The sequence below is a fragment of the Malania oleifera genome, chromosome 1, assembly GCF_029873635.1.
Source record: "Malania oleifera isolate guangnan ecotype guangnan chromosome 1, ASM2987363v1, whole genome shotgun sequence".
NCBI classification, from domain to species: domain Eukaryota; kingdom Viridiplantae; phylum Streptophyta; class Magnoliopsida; order Santalales; family Ximeniaceae; genus Malania; species Malania oleifera.
This window is the reverse complement of record NC_080417.1, coordinates 101,291,340-101,305,770: the sequence shown is the minus strand read 5'-3', so window position 1 is coordinate 101,305,770 and position 14,431 is coordinate 101,291,340. Positions and strand designations below refer to the sequence as shown.

Genomic DNA, 14,431 nt, shown 5'->3' with positions numbered 1-14,431 from the left:
AAAATTATTTATGGCACTTCATATTTATTTTTAAAAGTATTAAATGATAATTTTATCTCTACACTATTCACCTTTCATTCCTTAATTTCATTTTACATGTAAAATAAAAAGAGGAGGGAGGGGGGGGGGGGCGAACAAAATCATCATTTCATTATACAAGGAAGAAAATAATCATGCAGCGAATTAATGTTTTTGGAGCGCCCGTATATAAAAAGTTCAATTACATTTTAATACTAGGTGCAAGCAAAGATCCTAGTTCACACACCTACAATGTCGATGTTCAGAATTTTGTAAAAAATTATAGAACACCAAAAGAAAATATTAATTTACACATACTTAAATTTAATTTTACACATATTTAAGTTAATTTGTATGCATAACCCATTGAGAATCTCGCAAATCATGTGTAAACCACTAAATTGGAGTCAATAAACTTATAATCATACAAAGAGCTCGTATCCTTCGAGAATTTTGCAAATTTATTGATTTTTTTTTTCTACGCACGGTACGAAAATATACCAAATGTAGAAGGCTCAATTTACCATAGAATATTCATACTAAAAGTCTTAACTATTAAAAATAACAAGTCCAGACGCATTCAGAATAAAACCACACTATAGCAGGAAATCTAAATTCGACATCACATATAAAATTCTCACCCACATTACACGACACATTATCCAATTATGGTAAAACCAAAACCTTCTTTCGTAAACTTCACTAGACAATTATTTTTACAAGAGATTTGCTTGCTTTCCTTGAGTTAGCCTTTGCACCATGCTGTGTCCCAGCACTAAATGAAATGTATATATAAACCCAATACAATATCACTAGAACCTATCGAGTGTTTGGTGGGCTAGAATGAAATGCAATGAGTGGAATGAAATGAAAAATTAGACTATAAATATGCAACATGAATAGGATATTAGAGCAAATGGATTGAAGATGTTCGTTTAAAAGCAAATGACAATACAAAAAATTTTACAAATTCAAAATATCACTATTCTCAAGTTTCATCGCAGAAATATCCTATTCATGTTGGGTGCAATAGTATACATTTTTTTTTTGTAGAATTGAATTTTTCTTTTTAAAATTATTAGATAGATGCCTATACAATTATTACTGGGAATAGGCACCCTTAATCTGATTTTTGGAACATAAATTTACCATGGTACTGCTTTTGGGGAGAGTAAGCTAAAACACAAATCCAATATATAAATCTCATCTGACAACATCAATGGACTCTTCATTGATTTCATGGTAACTGGAGGGGAACAAATTTTGGCCACTGTGACTTTTTAAAAAAAAAAAAAAAAAAATTAAATAGAGACACCTACATTCTGAGGGTGGTCCTTGCCAAGATTCATGCATGATAAAATTGAGGTCCCTACCCTCTTTGACCTAACAACTAAAAAACAGAAGAAGAAGAAGAAGAAGAAGAAACAAGACAACTCAGAGTTTGTTCTCAGAAAAATAAGTTGAGGAGACGGCCAGTCCTTGTACGTCGTAAGTGCGAACAAGCCTCTGCCTCTTAACTGGTGACTGCAGCCAACAAAACTCTAGATGGAAGGACGTGGATTCTGCAACATTCTTTGCCACATCACATGGGTATCCCATGTACATCCCTCCAGGTAGTAAAGTCATCTGGAAACCTCCATCAAAAGTCACCAAGTTATTGGAGAGGTTCCCCGCCCAATGCACGTTAGTGGTAACGTTGCGCCCATTGGATGTTGATGTTGAAGTAATATCCTTATTTGTCGCATTATAAGATGAAAATAACAAAAGTACTGCTTCTCAGAATTTTGCACTGTAAAGACTGATAAAAAGCAATGAAATAATGGCAGCAAGTTGCTGAATCACTCTCCCCAGCATACTCAATTTTACTTTGGCGTGGAAAGGCTCAAATTACAATCTAACCCAAACAGACTCTTATTGTGGAAAGCCACACTGCAACATCTCATGACACTTTTGTGATCTCAAAAAAATAAATAAATAAGAACAATAAAGACGTGAGATAATATTGTGTTGCTCTCGTGCAATGTGGCCCAAAAAGATTTCAAGGGTACAGTACCTTGTTTCCACCAGGATAACATCTTTCTTTTGGGAAGATAAACTAAACAGGACCAAAGAAAATATAGGGACAAAAAATAGTATTCAATCAGGGGATAAATATTATAAAGAAAAAGGAAGATAAAGTATTTCATGAACTGCAACACCATAGCAAGATCCAACAGAGAGCAGTTCCTGCACCCCACCCACCCAAACAGCAAATATGGAAAACAGGACTTTGGTGACACAAGGAAAGTGACAATATATCACTCTCTGAAACAGTTCCAAACTTGATTCTGGTAATATTTTATTTTACTTAAAAAAAAAAAAAAAAGTGTTAAAAAGATAGGTTCTCTGCCTATGATGAAAATTAAATCCTATTACCATTACCATCAGTGAGACAGAGCAACATTAAATGTTTAAGCCCAGTAATTAGAGTCATTTTAACATTTTCAAGACCATTGCTGATGAATTAATGGCAATAGTACTTCTTAAATTCACTTAAAGAATCCACTAACGGCAATATAATTTCGGGGAAATAAATTCTTCATGGTGTCACAAACCTGGATTAGTAGACCCTTGTCATCATATTCAAGAGAAGCAACTGAATCAGCTTCAGCAATTGTTGCGCCATAAACCCCACTGCGCTTTGTTATAGAGTGACCTTTCCATTTTCCAAGGAAAGGGATAATCCTGTTTGCATTGTCCTGAAAAGATACAAGATATGTAACATCATAGAAACGTATTTTGAGGACATGAAGATGTTTAATTGTACTGTAAATATTTGAACTTACCGTATAACCATCAAGGGAAGGATGTGAATGCATCCCATCACCTCTTTGTTCAAGGAAAATAAGAAGCATTTCAATTATGCCTTTAGGGTCCAAGATATGAAATGCTCTTGCTCGCATATCTTTCTCCCATGAATAAAGGCAATTCTCACATACTACTGATGGCCGGTGAGATGGAAGCTTTAGGTTTCTGTAGAACAGTGAAAAAGACAAGTATTGAGAATACAAAATACTACTAGCTACAAAAGCAAGTACAGGACCCATTGACTTCTGGACGATATACCACGGGTATTGTAATTGAATGCAAAAGAGCCTATGTTCCCATGCAGTACTATTCATATAGGAGCACACACATGAACATGCTCCAAATCCAAATTGATTAAATTGAAAAGATCCATGTAGAAAAGCTTCTCCCTAAAGAAAAAGACTAACAGTTTTATTCATTTTTTTTCTTAATTTTTTATAATCTAAGAAAACCTATTTATTGACAGTGTGATTTTCTTAAATAATTTGCAGGACCTTTTCATTTCTTTCTCATATTTTTTCATTCGTTTTATTCCCCATTTTTTTTGTTTTTTCATTTTTCCTCCCTCTCCTTCTCTCATTTTGAACAAAGGCCAATGATTGTTACATAACAGATTGACATAAACAAGGAGCAACATTGCCTCCTAACCCATCCATTAGGTGGACTGGTGGAAATCATGCAGTATGGACAAATGAATAAAGGATAATATATACAAATGTATGCTCCGTAAAGAAATTCAACCCACGACTGTTCCAATACAATATCCTCAAAAAAATAGAGTTGAATTCCATCAAAATCATGACTTAATTTGGAGCCATTACATGTGATAAAAAGTGTATGATGGAATAATGACTAGTATTAGGACTACGGGTGAAGAGGCTAGGAAATTTCCAATCACAATAGGTGTACATCAAGGATCTGCTTTGAGCCCTTATCTTTTTTTGCTCTAGCAATGAATGAACTTATTAGGAGTATCCAATTCCAAAATGAGGTTCCATGTCATATGTCTTGATCAATGAAACTAGAGGTGGAGTAAAATCTAAGTTATGGCGAGAAGCTTTACAATCTAGAAGTTTTAGGATAAGTAGAAATAAGACAAACTATATGAAATATAATCTTAATTGTAGGACGAATATTGGAGAAAAGGTTAAGCTTGATGGTCAAGAAATCAATAACATAGTAGATTTCGATACCTTGGATCTTTTATGCAAGCTAAAGAAGAAATTGAAGAAGATAAAATGCATGGAGTTAAAGGGAAGTTCTATAGGATGATTGTAGGACCAACTATGCTATATAGATCAGAATGTTGGGCGACTAAGAAACAACATATCCAAAAAGTAAAAGTTGCCAAGATGAGAACACTAAGATGAGCGGTATAATGTTAAAAGATAAATTAAGGAACGAACATATTCATGGTAAGTTAAGCGTAACTCCTATAAAACATAAGATAAAGGAGGAACAACTCAAATGGTTTGGGCATCTGTAATGTAGGCCAAATAGTGCACTAGTAAGGAGTGAGCTAGTTATTGTGAGGGGCAACGTAAGGGATATGGGTAGAACTAAAATAACTTGGAATGAGATAGTGAGTAAAAATTTAATAGCACTGAGTTTGTCAAAGGAAATTGCTATTGTGCAAATTGGCAGAAAAGGATTCATGTAGCCAACCTCACCTAATAGGACTTAAGGCTTGGTTTGTTATTGTTGTTGTTGTACACATGATAGAAGTGTGCAACAATTTCTACTATGTTTTCCATATAATAGTTAAGAGGATATTATAAAACTAGAGGAATGCCATTTTATGGAAGTCTAAGAAAGATCCTAAGGAAGCTGCAAAAAAAAAAAAAGATCCATAAAACTGTACCAAAAATGACAAACTTTTCCAAAAAACATGGACCAGGCTTTTCATGGAAATATGGAATGCCTCAAGACTTCATCTAGAACATAGAATGACAAGTGCAAATAAAATAAAATAAAAACCCAAAAGATACAAGATATTATCATGAGTTTATTGTTGCTTGGAGATAAAGCTCATCAACATAAAAAATGAATAATTCTGGAAAGCTAATTTTCAGAAGTTGATCATGGGAGAACTTCCAATATGCCACTTATTGAAACCATGCTTAATTTTTACAAGAAGGTAGATTCTGGAGATGATTCCAACTGCTTCTTCTGTTTCCACTTTTTGAGGCCATGTATTGTGCTAGGAAGCTGTTCTGCATACGCTGTCCATACATCCTATTCATCATATTTTATGCATTGGATTCATAGTAAATCATTAATAGCTAGGAAAACACTCAAAAGTGGGGAAAATTTTTGTAACGGTAAGGCTGCATAAATCATGCTCTTCCAAGATCCCAAGAATGTACCAAGGAAATTTTGTGCACTAGGTGAGGTTGTTAGCAGGAGTTTTAGTAACTATCATCATTAAATACAACAGCAGTCTAAGACTCGTTAATGTGCAAGAAGTAATATTCTGGTGTATCCCCACTACTGTAGTAAATAGATTATCAACATAGACATTAAAAAACACTTTGAAACTTTGAATAGAAAGGCCACTCACTTGGGTGACTCTTCTTCCACATCATCCTCCCCCAGTACTCCTTGCCTTAAAACAGTTTCTAGCATGCCTGCTGTCTGGTACCTTAAAGCAAATGCTTTCTCTTTGGGAAAAAACCCAATCTGTAGACTAGTGACAATGGATATTCAAAAGAAAACAAAATGATCACTAAACAAAGACGCAAGTTATTTATTCATGATGTATGAAAAAGGTAAACCCAATTATATTGAAAATTGTAGATTCAAAATCTTCAAAATGTTGAAGGAACTCACCTGTTGATACTTGTCCACAGTAAACATGTTGGTTTCTTTGATTTTGTACTCTGCCCATTCTCCCTCATTACCATATCCAGAAATAGAAGTGCTTGATGGGGGTTGTCTGATGTATAACCTAAAAAGGTTTGAGTAGATTAAGGCACAGGAATCATAAAAGATGAATAATTTGATAACCAGAAAAATGAATTAGTTATGCTTGTATCAATGCTAAGGCTGCGCTTCCCAATTGATGAAGTAAAATTTTCAGGAATCATAAAGGATGAATAATGTGATAACCAGAAAAATGAATTAGTTACGCTTGAATTAATGCTAAGGTTGCACTTCCCAATTGATGAAGTAAAATTTTGTTCCGGGGGGTTAAGTGTGAACACAAGTTCTCTCTTTAGAATTTTGAATTGATAGTTCATCATTCACAAACTTTTATGTTCTACAGGGCATGTGTCACAGGCCGACTATTTTCACAACTTTGTGAAAGGGCTATGCGGCGCTAACTAAAGCACCCTTGCTTAACTAGTCAGCCTATCGTTTACCAACATTCATCCACAAAACACTTTCATTAGCATTCAATCAAATGGCAGCAAAAACAGTAAGCAATCATGAAAGTAGTGGCAAGCAAATAGTAAACATTGAAGCAACGCAATTCATTAATAATACCTCTGTTGACATTGTGTGTTTAGCGAGGGAGGCAAGTAGGCTAAACACGTTGACAAATAACTAGTGAGTTTTACAAAATTGATGAATACTCACCCTCCCCTTAAAGAGGTTTTTATGTAAATATCATCTTGGCACTAGGAAACATCAAAGTGACCAAGAAGTCACACTGTCTTATTTGACATACAAAGAAACTACTAGCAAAAAATAACCCTATACTAGTATTTACATGATAGAAACCCATCCCCAGCACATGATACAAGCAGTCACAGGCAAGTATAATGCCCTGAACAAGCTTAGCTCGTGACACTCCCCCACTTATGCGGTCAACATCCTCGTAGACTTTGGCACTAGGTACACTTCAATTTTGTCCATGAACGGTTGCATATCTTCCACATAAATCTAGCTGATTTCTTCATCACCAAGGCCTTTCCACTTCACTAGGAACTTCTACCGCTTCTTCCTTGAGGATATTAACTCTCTGTCTGCAAGGATATCTTCAACTTCATGTCTGTCAGGTTGCACTGTCTTCAACTCCGCTCTGTTTGACCCACTTTTGCTCAGATCATCGGCGTCGGGGTTGAACGACTTAAGGCAGCCAACATGAAGCACATGATGCACTTTCATCCAGCTAAAGTGTTGCGGTTATCTCCCCTGATCTGCCCCTTCTTTATTTGCTTATAAGCTTTCTCTAGATAGGCTTAAGCAATCTCTGCATTCTGTCTCCATTCTTAGGTGAAGATGTACGCCATAGGACTCTTCTCTCTGCACGGCTCACCCACTGTGTGAGGTAACAGCAACTGCTGGCCTGTAACAAGCTCAAAAGGGCTCTTGTTGGTTATTGAGCTCCTTTGGGCATTGAAGCAGAACTGAACCACATTAAGTAGTTGCACCCAATTTTTCTGGTTGTCGTTGACGAAATGGCATAAGTACTCTTCCAGTAGCTATCTGAATCTCTCCGTCTGTCTATCGGTGAGAACTCGAAGAGATGTCAAGATGTGAATCGAGGAACCTGAAAAATTCTGTCAATAAGTTGTTAGTGAATATTAAGTCTCCGTCACAAACACTATCTGGGAGAGCACCCCAATATTTCACAACATTCATAATGAATAATTGTGTCGTCTCCTCTACTAAACAATACTTTGGTGCGGCTATGAACGTACCATACTTCGAAAACCTGTCTATAACCACAATCATATACCTTGTATCTCCCACTTTGGGCAAGTGGGTGACGAAGTCCTGTGAGATACTTTCCCACGGTTTGGATGGTACTAGTAAGGACTCCCGTAGCCCTACAATCTTCCTCCGCTCCCCCTTGTCTTGCCGGCAAGTGAGACAAGTTCAGGTATAATAAACCACATCATCACGCATGTGCGGCCAATAATACCTCCACTTTAGTGGTCTTGTCATTGGAGTCATTCTCCACGAATATCCCTTAACGAACTTCCCGTAATAGTTAGTAAGACCAAGAAAGGAATGCAACTCCTTCACTGTCGCGGGGATCTTCCATTCTTGAATTGCACTTACCTTCTCCATACCCCTCCGGAGACGACCTTATTCAATCACATGACCAAGGAATTTGTTGCTCTGCTGAACGAAAGAGCACTTCTCTTTCTTCACATACAGACTATTTCCCCTCAGCCTGTCGAATACCTTCCGTAGATGCTTATGTTTCCTCTGAAACAACACCGATGCTCCCAACGGTACTTTGGAAGGGCGAACACATCCCGCTTCCAACTCATCAAACTATTTCACCAACTCTACTATCTTTGGAGGCGCCATCCGATATGGCCTTTTAGCAGGTGATTTTACTCCTGGCAACAACTCGATCTCATGCTCCACTGTTGGCCTAACAAGGCTTAGAATCTTATTTTGATGATAACAAATCAAGGGTACTTAACATGTTTGGTTAAGTGAAGTTTCAGGGCTCAAATGTTTTGATAAAGATCAAAATCAAGTGCTTAAAAAGTTTTATTAAAAGCTTGTACTTAAAACTTGAAAATTTGATGAAGCTAAAGATTATTGAAGAAAGAAGCTCAAGATAGACAAAAAATGGAAGCAAATGCACGAAGACTTAAAGCTTAGAAAGTTATAGTTTATAAGAAGTCTCATGTAAGTACTTCATACGTTTTCAATATAGATGTTTGAAGCTCTTACGAACAATGATTGACTTAGAGACCTATTTTTGAAAACCACGGAAAATACTTTTAAAAGTTTCATTAAGTTTTTCCAAGATCAAAGGTTAAAGTTTTTGAAATCAAAGTTTTGAGAAACATATAAGCTGCAAGGGCAGGCGACTGACATTTTTATGCTGATAAACCGAGACAGGCAACTGACTCAACACTGTGTTTCAAAATACGCTGAACTTAAAAGGCTCAGGCGACTGACCCTCAGGTCACAGTCAACTGAAGTTCGTATTTTAACTTTTAAAACGGTGAGGGAAAGTTTCCAAAATTGATTTCTTGACTCCCAAACTTTGAGAAAACTTGGAAAACACTGCAAGTAACTTGGGGAATACGTTCATATACTTTTTAACTCTATACATACTTGTTGTTTTCACAAATTACATACAACAATAAAAAACAATCAAGCACATACTGATTACGAGTTCAAAGCTTTCTTGCTGAAATTTTCTCTTGAGTCTTGCTGTGTCCTTGTGCTGATACAACTCACGGTTTTTGATCGTTTTCTACTGAGATTTTCAAATCAAATCATAACCTTGGTGATATTCATCTGAGCTTCACTCTTTTATATTGATTATTGCTGAAGTATATTAATTTTAAATTGTAATAATATGCTCTAACTAAGAGTGTTCTTGTACAAACAAAGAAAGTTTCTTGTTTCTTGTTTTATTGACGATTCAGGGATATTGGATTGTTGCCTTGTAAGAAGGGAGATTCTTGTTAGAGAGGGATCTCCACCTCATACGGAGAGAGGTTGTAGCTTTGCCTGAAAGAAAGTTGGAAAGGAAAATCTTCACGGCGTGTTGCTTGGGGCAAGGACGTAGACTACTGGGCGAACCTTGTAAAAAAAATCTGGTCTTCAGCTCTTCTTCCCTAATCTCTTTATTTTGTTGCAAGTATATAACCTGCGTGTATGTTTATCAAACACTTGCTGCATAGTGGAAGTTGCTGAAATACTAAGTGTGGTTCATATTTGAAATCAGCACACTATCTTGTTGAATGTTGGTTGGTTTAACAAGTTCAAAATTGAATACTGATTTTGAATATCACAAGCTGAAGTTAATTTTGTTAAATTCATTATTCTATCAAAGGAAAGTTGCAGGGCCTTATAAAATTAATCTTTTTGAAAATATCTTTGATATTATCACTATTCATTATTGAAGGATAAATTCTGATTTTGAATATAAAAAGTTCCGAGATTTTAATCAAGCTGATCTTTAATATCATTTATTCATAAAGGATTGAACTGGTATTGATCACAGGATTGTTAGCCGTAATTGTGAGGTTGCTAATCAATATTATTGTGTTTGTGTGGTTGCTGAAAAGAAATTTGCTGGGTTAATACTTAAACTAAGGAATTTGTAAAACAAGGTTATAAAGAAATTTTAAAAACTCAATTTACCCCCCCTCTTGGGAGTATACCTAAATTGTCATCCACAGTCCGTCGTGGAGGCAAGTCGTGAGACAGCTTATTGGGCATCACCTCCTTGTACTCATCCAACACCGCTTGGATGGTTGTAGGCACTAGCTCTTGGCCTACTTCTTCATCTACCACCACCGTGGCTAGATGTGTCTGCTCACCCTTTCTCAATCCCTCATTGAGTTGCATTGCTGAAAGTGACTTCCCATCGTCTCCTTTCGTTGCAATGGCTTGCACCATGCACGAGTGATCTCCCATCAGACACAGGGAATCAACCGAAGGCATCAGAAGTGCTTCACGCCCCTTAGGAACTCCATTCCTAGAATGACTGGAAATTCATCCAATGGCACCACTGTGAAATTCGTATGACCTTCCCACTGTCCAAGTTTCACAGTCACTTGCTTGGCTACTCCCAGAGTAGGCTAGGCTATAGAATTAACTGCTTTCATGTGTCCTGTATCCTTCTCCAATGATAAGTTGAGTCTCCATGCTTCCAACTACAAAAAAAAATTATGAGTAGCCCCTGTATCCACCATAGCGCGGGTACTCTTCCCATTGATTCTCAAGTCCACAAACATTAATCCTTTCGCTCGTGTTACTTTCGGTGCTTTCGCCTACTTTTCCAATGCGCTAACCTGCCGCATTGCACCCATCCTAGGGATATCATCCTTTCCCCCCTCGCTTTCCACCACTTGTCCCAAAGTGGAAGCTTGTAAGGCATTGAGTAATCCCTTATGTGGGCACTCACTAACTCTGTGAAGGCCTCGACACAAGAAGCACGAAATTTTCCCCTTTCCATTGGGTGTGTTGATTCCTTTAGATGACGAAACTTCCTCTAAGGTTGATGCTTTATAGTTGGCTCCCCCACTCTTGGGTTTGCCTTTCTTGAACTTCTACTGTTTCCCTCTCCGCCAAACCCTTTGGACGAAGTGGTATTATCATCAGCGTCGTCAGTCAAGCATTCTGCAGCAGCTTGTGTAATAGACCAGTCTTGAACTCCTTGCCTATGAAGTTCAGTTCTTGCCCATGGTTTCATCCCCTCAAGAAAATAGAACAGTTTGTCCTTCTTCGACATGTCCCTGATATCTAACATCAAAGCAAAAAATTGCTTCATGTATTCCCTGATTGACGCAATATGCTTAAGGCTTCTCAGTTTTTTTCCTAGCATTGTACTCAACATTCTCAGGAAAAAAATTGGGCCTTGAGCTCTCTCTTCAAGTATGCCCAACTATCCACTACACAACGTCTATTTTCAATCTCATTGAACTTGGTATGCCATCACAGTTTGGCGTCACCAACCAAGTACATGATCACAGTATCCACTTTTGCCTGTTTTGAGGCCATCCTCACAATGCGAAAGTACTGCTCCACATCAAACAAGAAGTTCTCCAACTCCTTGGCATCACGGGCACCCCCAATATGTCATGAGTTCTGGTACCTTGATCTTGCTAACTTCCAAAGTGTTGGACTTCCCCATAGCAAGAACCATTAGATTCATCTTTGCATCCAGATCAACCATTCGCGATTGCAAAGTTTCCATTATATGGCGAAAGTCCTCTGACATCTTACCTAACAAACTTGCTTGATGCTTTTGTGATCACATCACTTCATCAACAAGTTCCCTTATCTGGGCCACCTCTGCGGCCACAGTGTTGGCTGTTGCCTCAGTCAGTGCTTCTAGCACATTGATTCTCTCAACATTGTTTGGTGCTATGGTCACTTACTAGAGCTTTCCAAATCCCACAACAAAGATAACTGAATTCACGTAGGAATGAACCTTTGCTTTGATACCAAATGTCACGAGCCGACTATTTTCACACCTTTGTGAAAAGGTGGTACAACACTAGCTAAAGCACTCTGGTTTAACTAGTTAGCCTATCGTTTACCAACATTCATCCATGAAACACTATCATTAGTATTCAATCAAATGACAGCAGAAACAGTAAGCAATCATGAAAGCAGTGGCAAGCAAACAGTAAACATTGAAGCAACGCAATTCATTAACAACACCTGCGTTGACATTGTGTGTTTAGCGAGGAAGGCAAGTAGGCTAAACACATTGACAATAACTAGTGAGTTTTACAAGACTGATGAACACTCACCCTCCCCTTAAAGAGGTTGTTATGTAAATATCATCCTGACACTAGAAAACATCAAAGTGACCTAGGAGTCATACTGCATTATTTGGAATACAAAGAAACCACTAGTAAAAAATAACCCTACACTAGTATTTACATGATGGAAACTCATTTCCAACACACAAGACAAGCGGTCAAAGACAAGCATCATGCCCTGAACAAGCTTAGCTCATGACACATGGGCATGGGCATGGGCATGGGCATGGATTTTGTTCTTTGTTTTTTTTAACTTTTTCCTTGGATGGAGGAGGCATCTCTATAATTCTTGGTGAGATGTTCACCTCATTCACAGCATGTTATGAACAATTTCAATAATATGGCATAAAAATAATAATCATTATAGCTTCTTACTCATCATCCGCCAACTTACTGTGGCATTCATATATTTTAGAGGGCAAAGATTTAAAATAACATAATTGTTCAGATAACTAAAACATAATGGACACAATTCTTTCCATGGGATGGTCTAAAGTATCAATAATGAATCCTAAACTTTTTCAAGTCAATAATTATAACTTTCCCAAATAAACCACCTAATTCTTATAACAGAATGGAAATGTGAATCCTAATACCTGAATATTACATACACATAACAAAGAAGTAAAAGCAAATTGCTTAATACCACAATAAGCACTCCTTCCTCTCCCATCCATAAGTATTAGGAATAAGCAGTGCTTACGTTTGAATTAGGCTGATTAGTTCATCTTCCCCATACGAGCTGACTGCAAGCTTTGTCTTCACATTTTGCAGCAAATTCCCAAGAGCATCAAATTGCTGGGAAATCAATATTCAGTAGCAATTAAAGACGCATTAAAAACACCCCAAAAAAATTCGATGCTTAGCCTCTTCGAAACTGTTGGAACTGATGAACCGAACTTCAAAAGCACGGTACGGAAAACCCCAATTATCAAGTAAGCCGAACACAATAATTTAATATTTTATCTTTCTTTCTGTTTTGCTATTTTTTGCAAACAAAAAACAAAAAGAGAGAGAGAGAGAGAGAGAGAGAGAGAGAAGAAACCGCCCAAAACAATGTAATATTGCATTCTCCACGGTTTTCTCAGCAACCAAGCACTAATTGGGTACACTCACAAGGAAAGAACCATTCCACTTGCCGATGTTGAGATTCATGAAGCTTTGAAGAGCGTCTATGCTCATAGATTCTTCGTCCTTCTCCTGATCATCTCCAACTGCGGCGGGTGATGGCGAATTGGATGCTCGAGCTTCGCAGCACCGAAATGAGTGAACACAGCGGAAATACAAGTTGGGGTTGGAGAACACTGCAAAGGGTCGTTGAATCCTTATCGAGTTTGGTGATTTAGCCGGTGGGGGAGCTAATATGGAACACATTGACGCCATGGCCGACCTGCGCTGCTCTGGGCTCTGTGTGCAGAACCAGTGGCTTCGCTGATACCTTATCTCAGTGACCCGGACACTCGATTTAAATTTTTTTCCAGCAAATCCTCAAAATACAGTCCACTTAAAAATTTGTCCCTGCCTGAACCTGTCGATCCTAATAATAGGATTTGAGAACTTGTAAAATAAGGGGTGTTATGTAAAAATTTTATTAGTTTAGCTTATAACAGGATAAATTTTAAAGACATTCTATGAATTTTTTTTAATAAATGGGCATGATTCGATTACTAAACAATACCCCTCAAACCATTAATCAAATAAAAATTTTGAATCAATAGAAAATATGAATTGAAATCAAATTATTTAAAACTGTTAAATGAATTCGGTTAATTGTTTTAGGCAATTATCCAAAGATTAACCAAATCAAACAATTAAATACGATTAAAAATCTTAAAATCACTACATATACTATTTTTTTTCTTTCACAATAATCAACATGTAAGTTAAAATATTAATTTTATATAATAATGTATATAATATATATGTTTATATAAATTTATAGTATATTGGATTAGTTTGGTTCAATTAATTGTGGTTATTAAATGGGTAGAACCGAAACTGAACTGATAACTAAAAGAATTAAAAATTTGAAATCAAAATCGAACTAGAAAAATTAATTGATTTTTCGGTTTGGCTTGGTTCGATTTCATAGTTTGGTTCAATTTTTGGTTTTGTTGACCATCCCTATATTCAACTCCTTAAGTTTTACAATTACCATAAAAATAGAAGTAAAAACAAAACAAAAAAACAAAAACGGTTTTAAGTTTTTCAGAAGTTACCAAAGATTTTAAAGGTGTTCTATGAAATTCTTTTTATATGAAAAATTCAACTACTTAAATTTTTGACAACTAGCCAAAAGGGCCTTTTAACTATTTTAGGCATATATGCAAATGATCACACATTTCCCACGACTTGTGTAGTTTTGG

The 14,431-nt window shown here is 36.8% G+C and overlaps 1 protein-coding gene across 1 annotated transcript; it reads right to left on the bottom strand.

Moving 5' to 3' along the window:
• Positions 1 to 1,226: 1,226 nt before the first annotated feature.
• On the bottom strand, positions 1,227 to 13,578 carry LOC131165406 (uncharacterized). The gene is made up of 7 exons (XM_058123177.1): positions 13,182 to 13,578; positions 12,769 to 12,863; positions 5,695 to 5,812; positions 5,426 to 5,544; positions 2,844 to 3,030; positions 2,613 to 2,756; positions 1,227 to 1,749 (listed from the first exon to the last, which is right to left on the bottom strand). Exons 1-7 carry the CDS (start codon positions 13,446 to 13,448, stop codon positions 1,453 to 1,455), a joined length of 1,227 nt encoding a protein of 408 aa, XP_057979160.1. The 5' UTR covers positions 13,449 to 13,578; the 3' UTR covers positions 1,227 to 1,452.
• Positions 13,579 to 14,431: the final 853 nt, after the last annotated feature.

Bases quoted from the DNA above. Each gene is read 5' to 3' on its own strand.
- LOC131165406 (XM_058123177.1), bottom strand. From the start codon at position 13,448: ATGGCGTCAATGTGTTCCATATTAGCTCCCCCACCGGCTAAATCACCA. The intron at 12,864-13,181 runs GTGAGTGTACCC...TTGATTTCCCAG, and splicing joins AGTGGAATGGTTCTTTCCTT to CAATTTGATGCTCTTGGGAA. The intron at 2,757-2,843 runs GTAAGTTCAAAT...GTATCTTTTCAG, and splicing joins CTTCCCTTGATGGTTATACG to GACAATGCAAACAGGATTAT.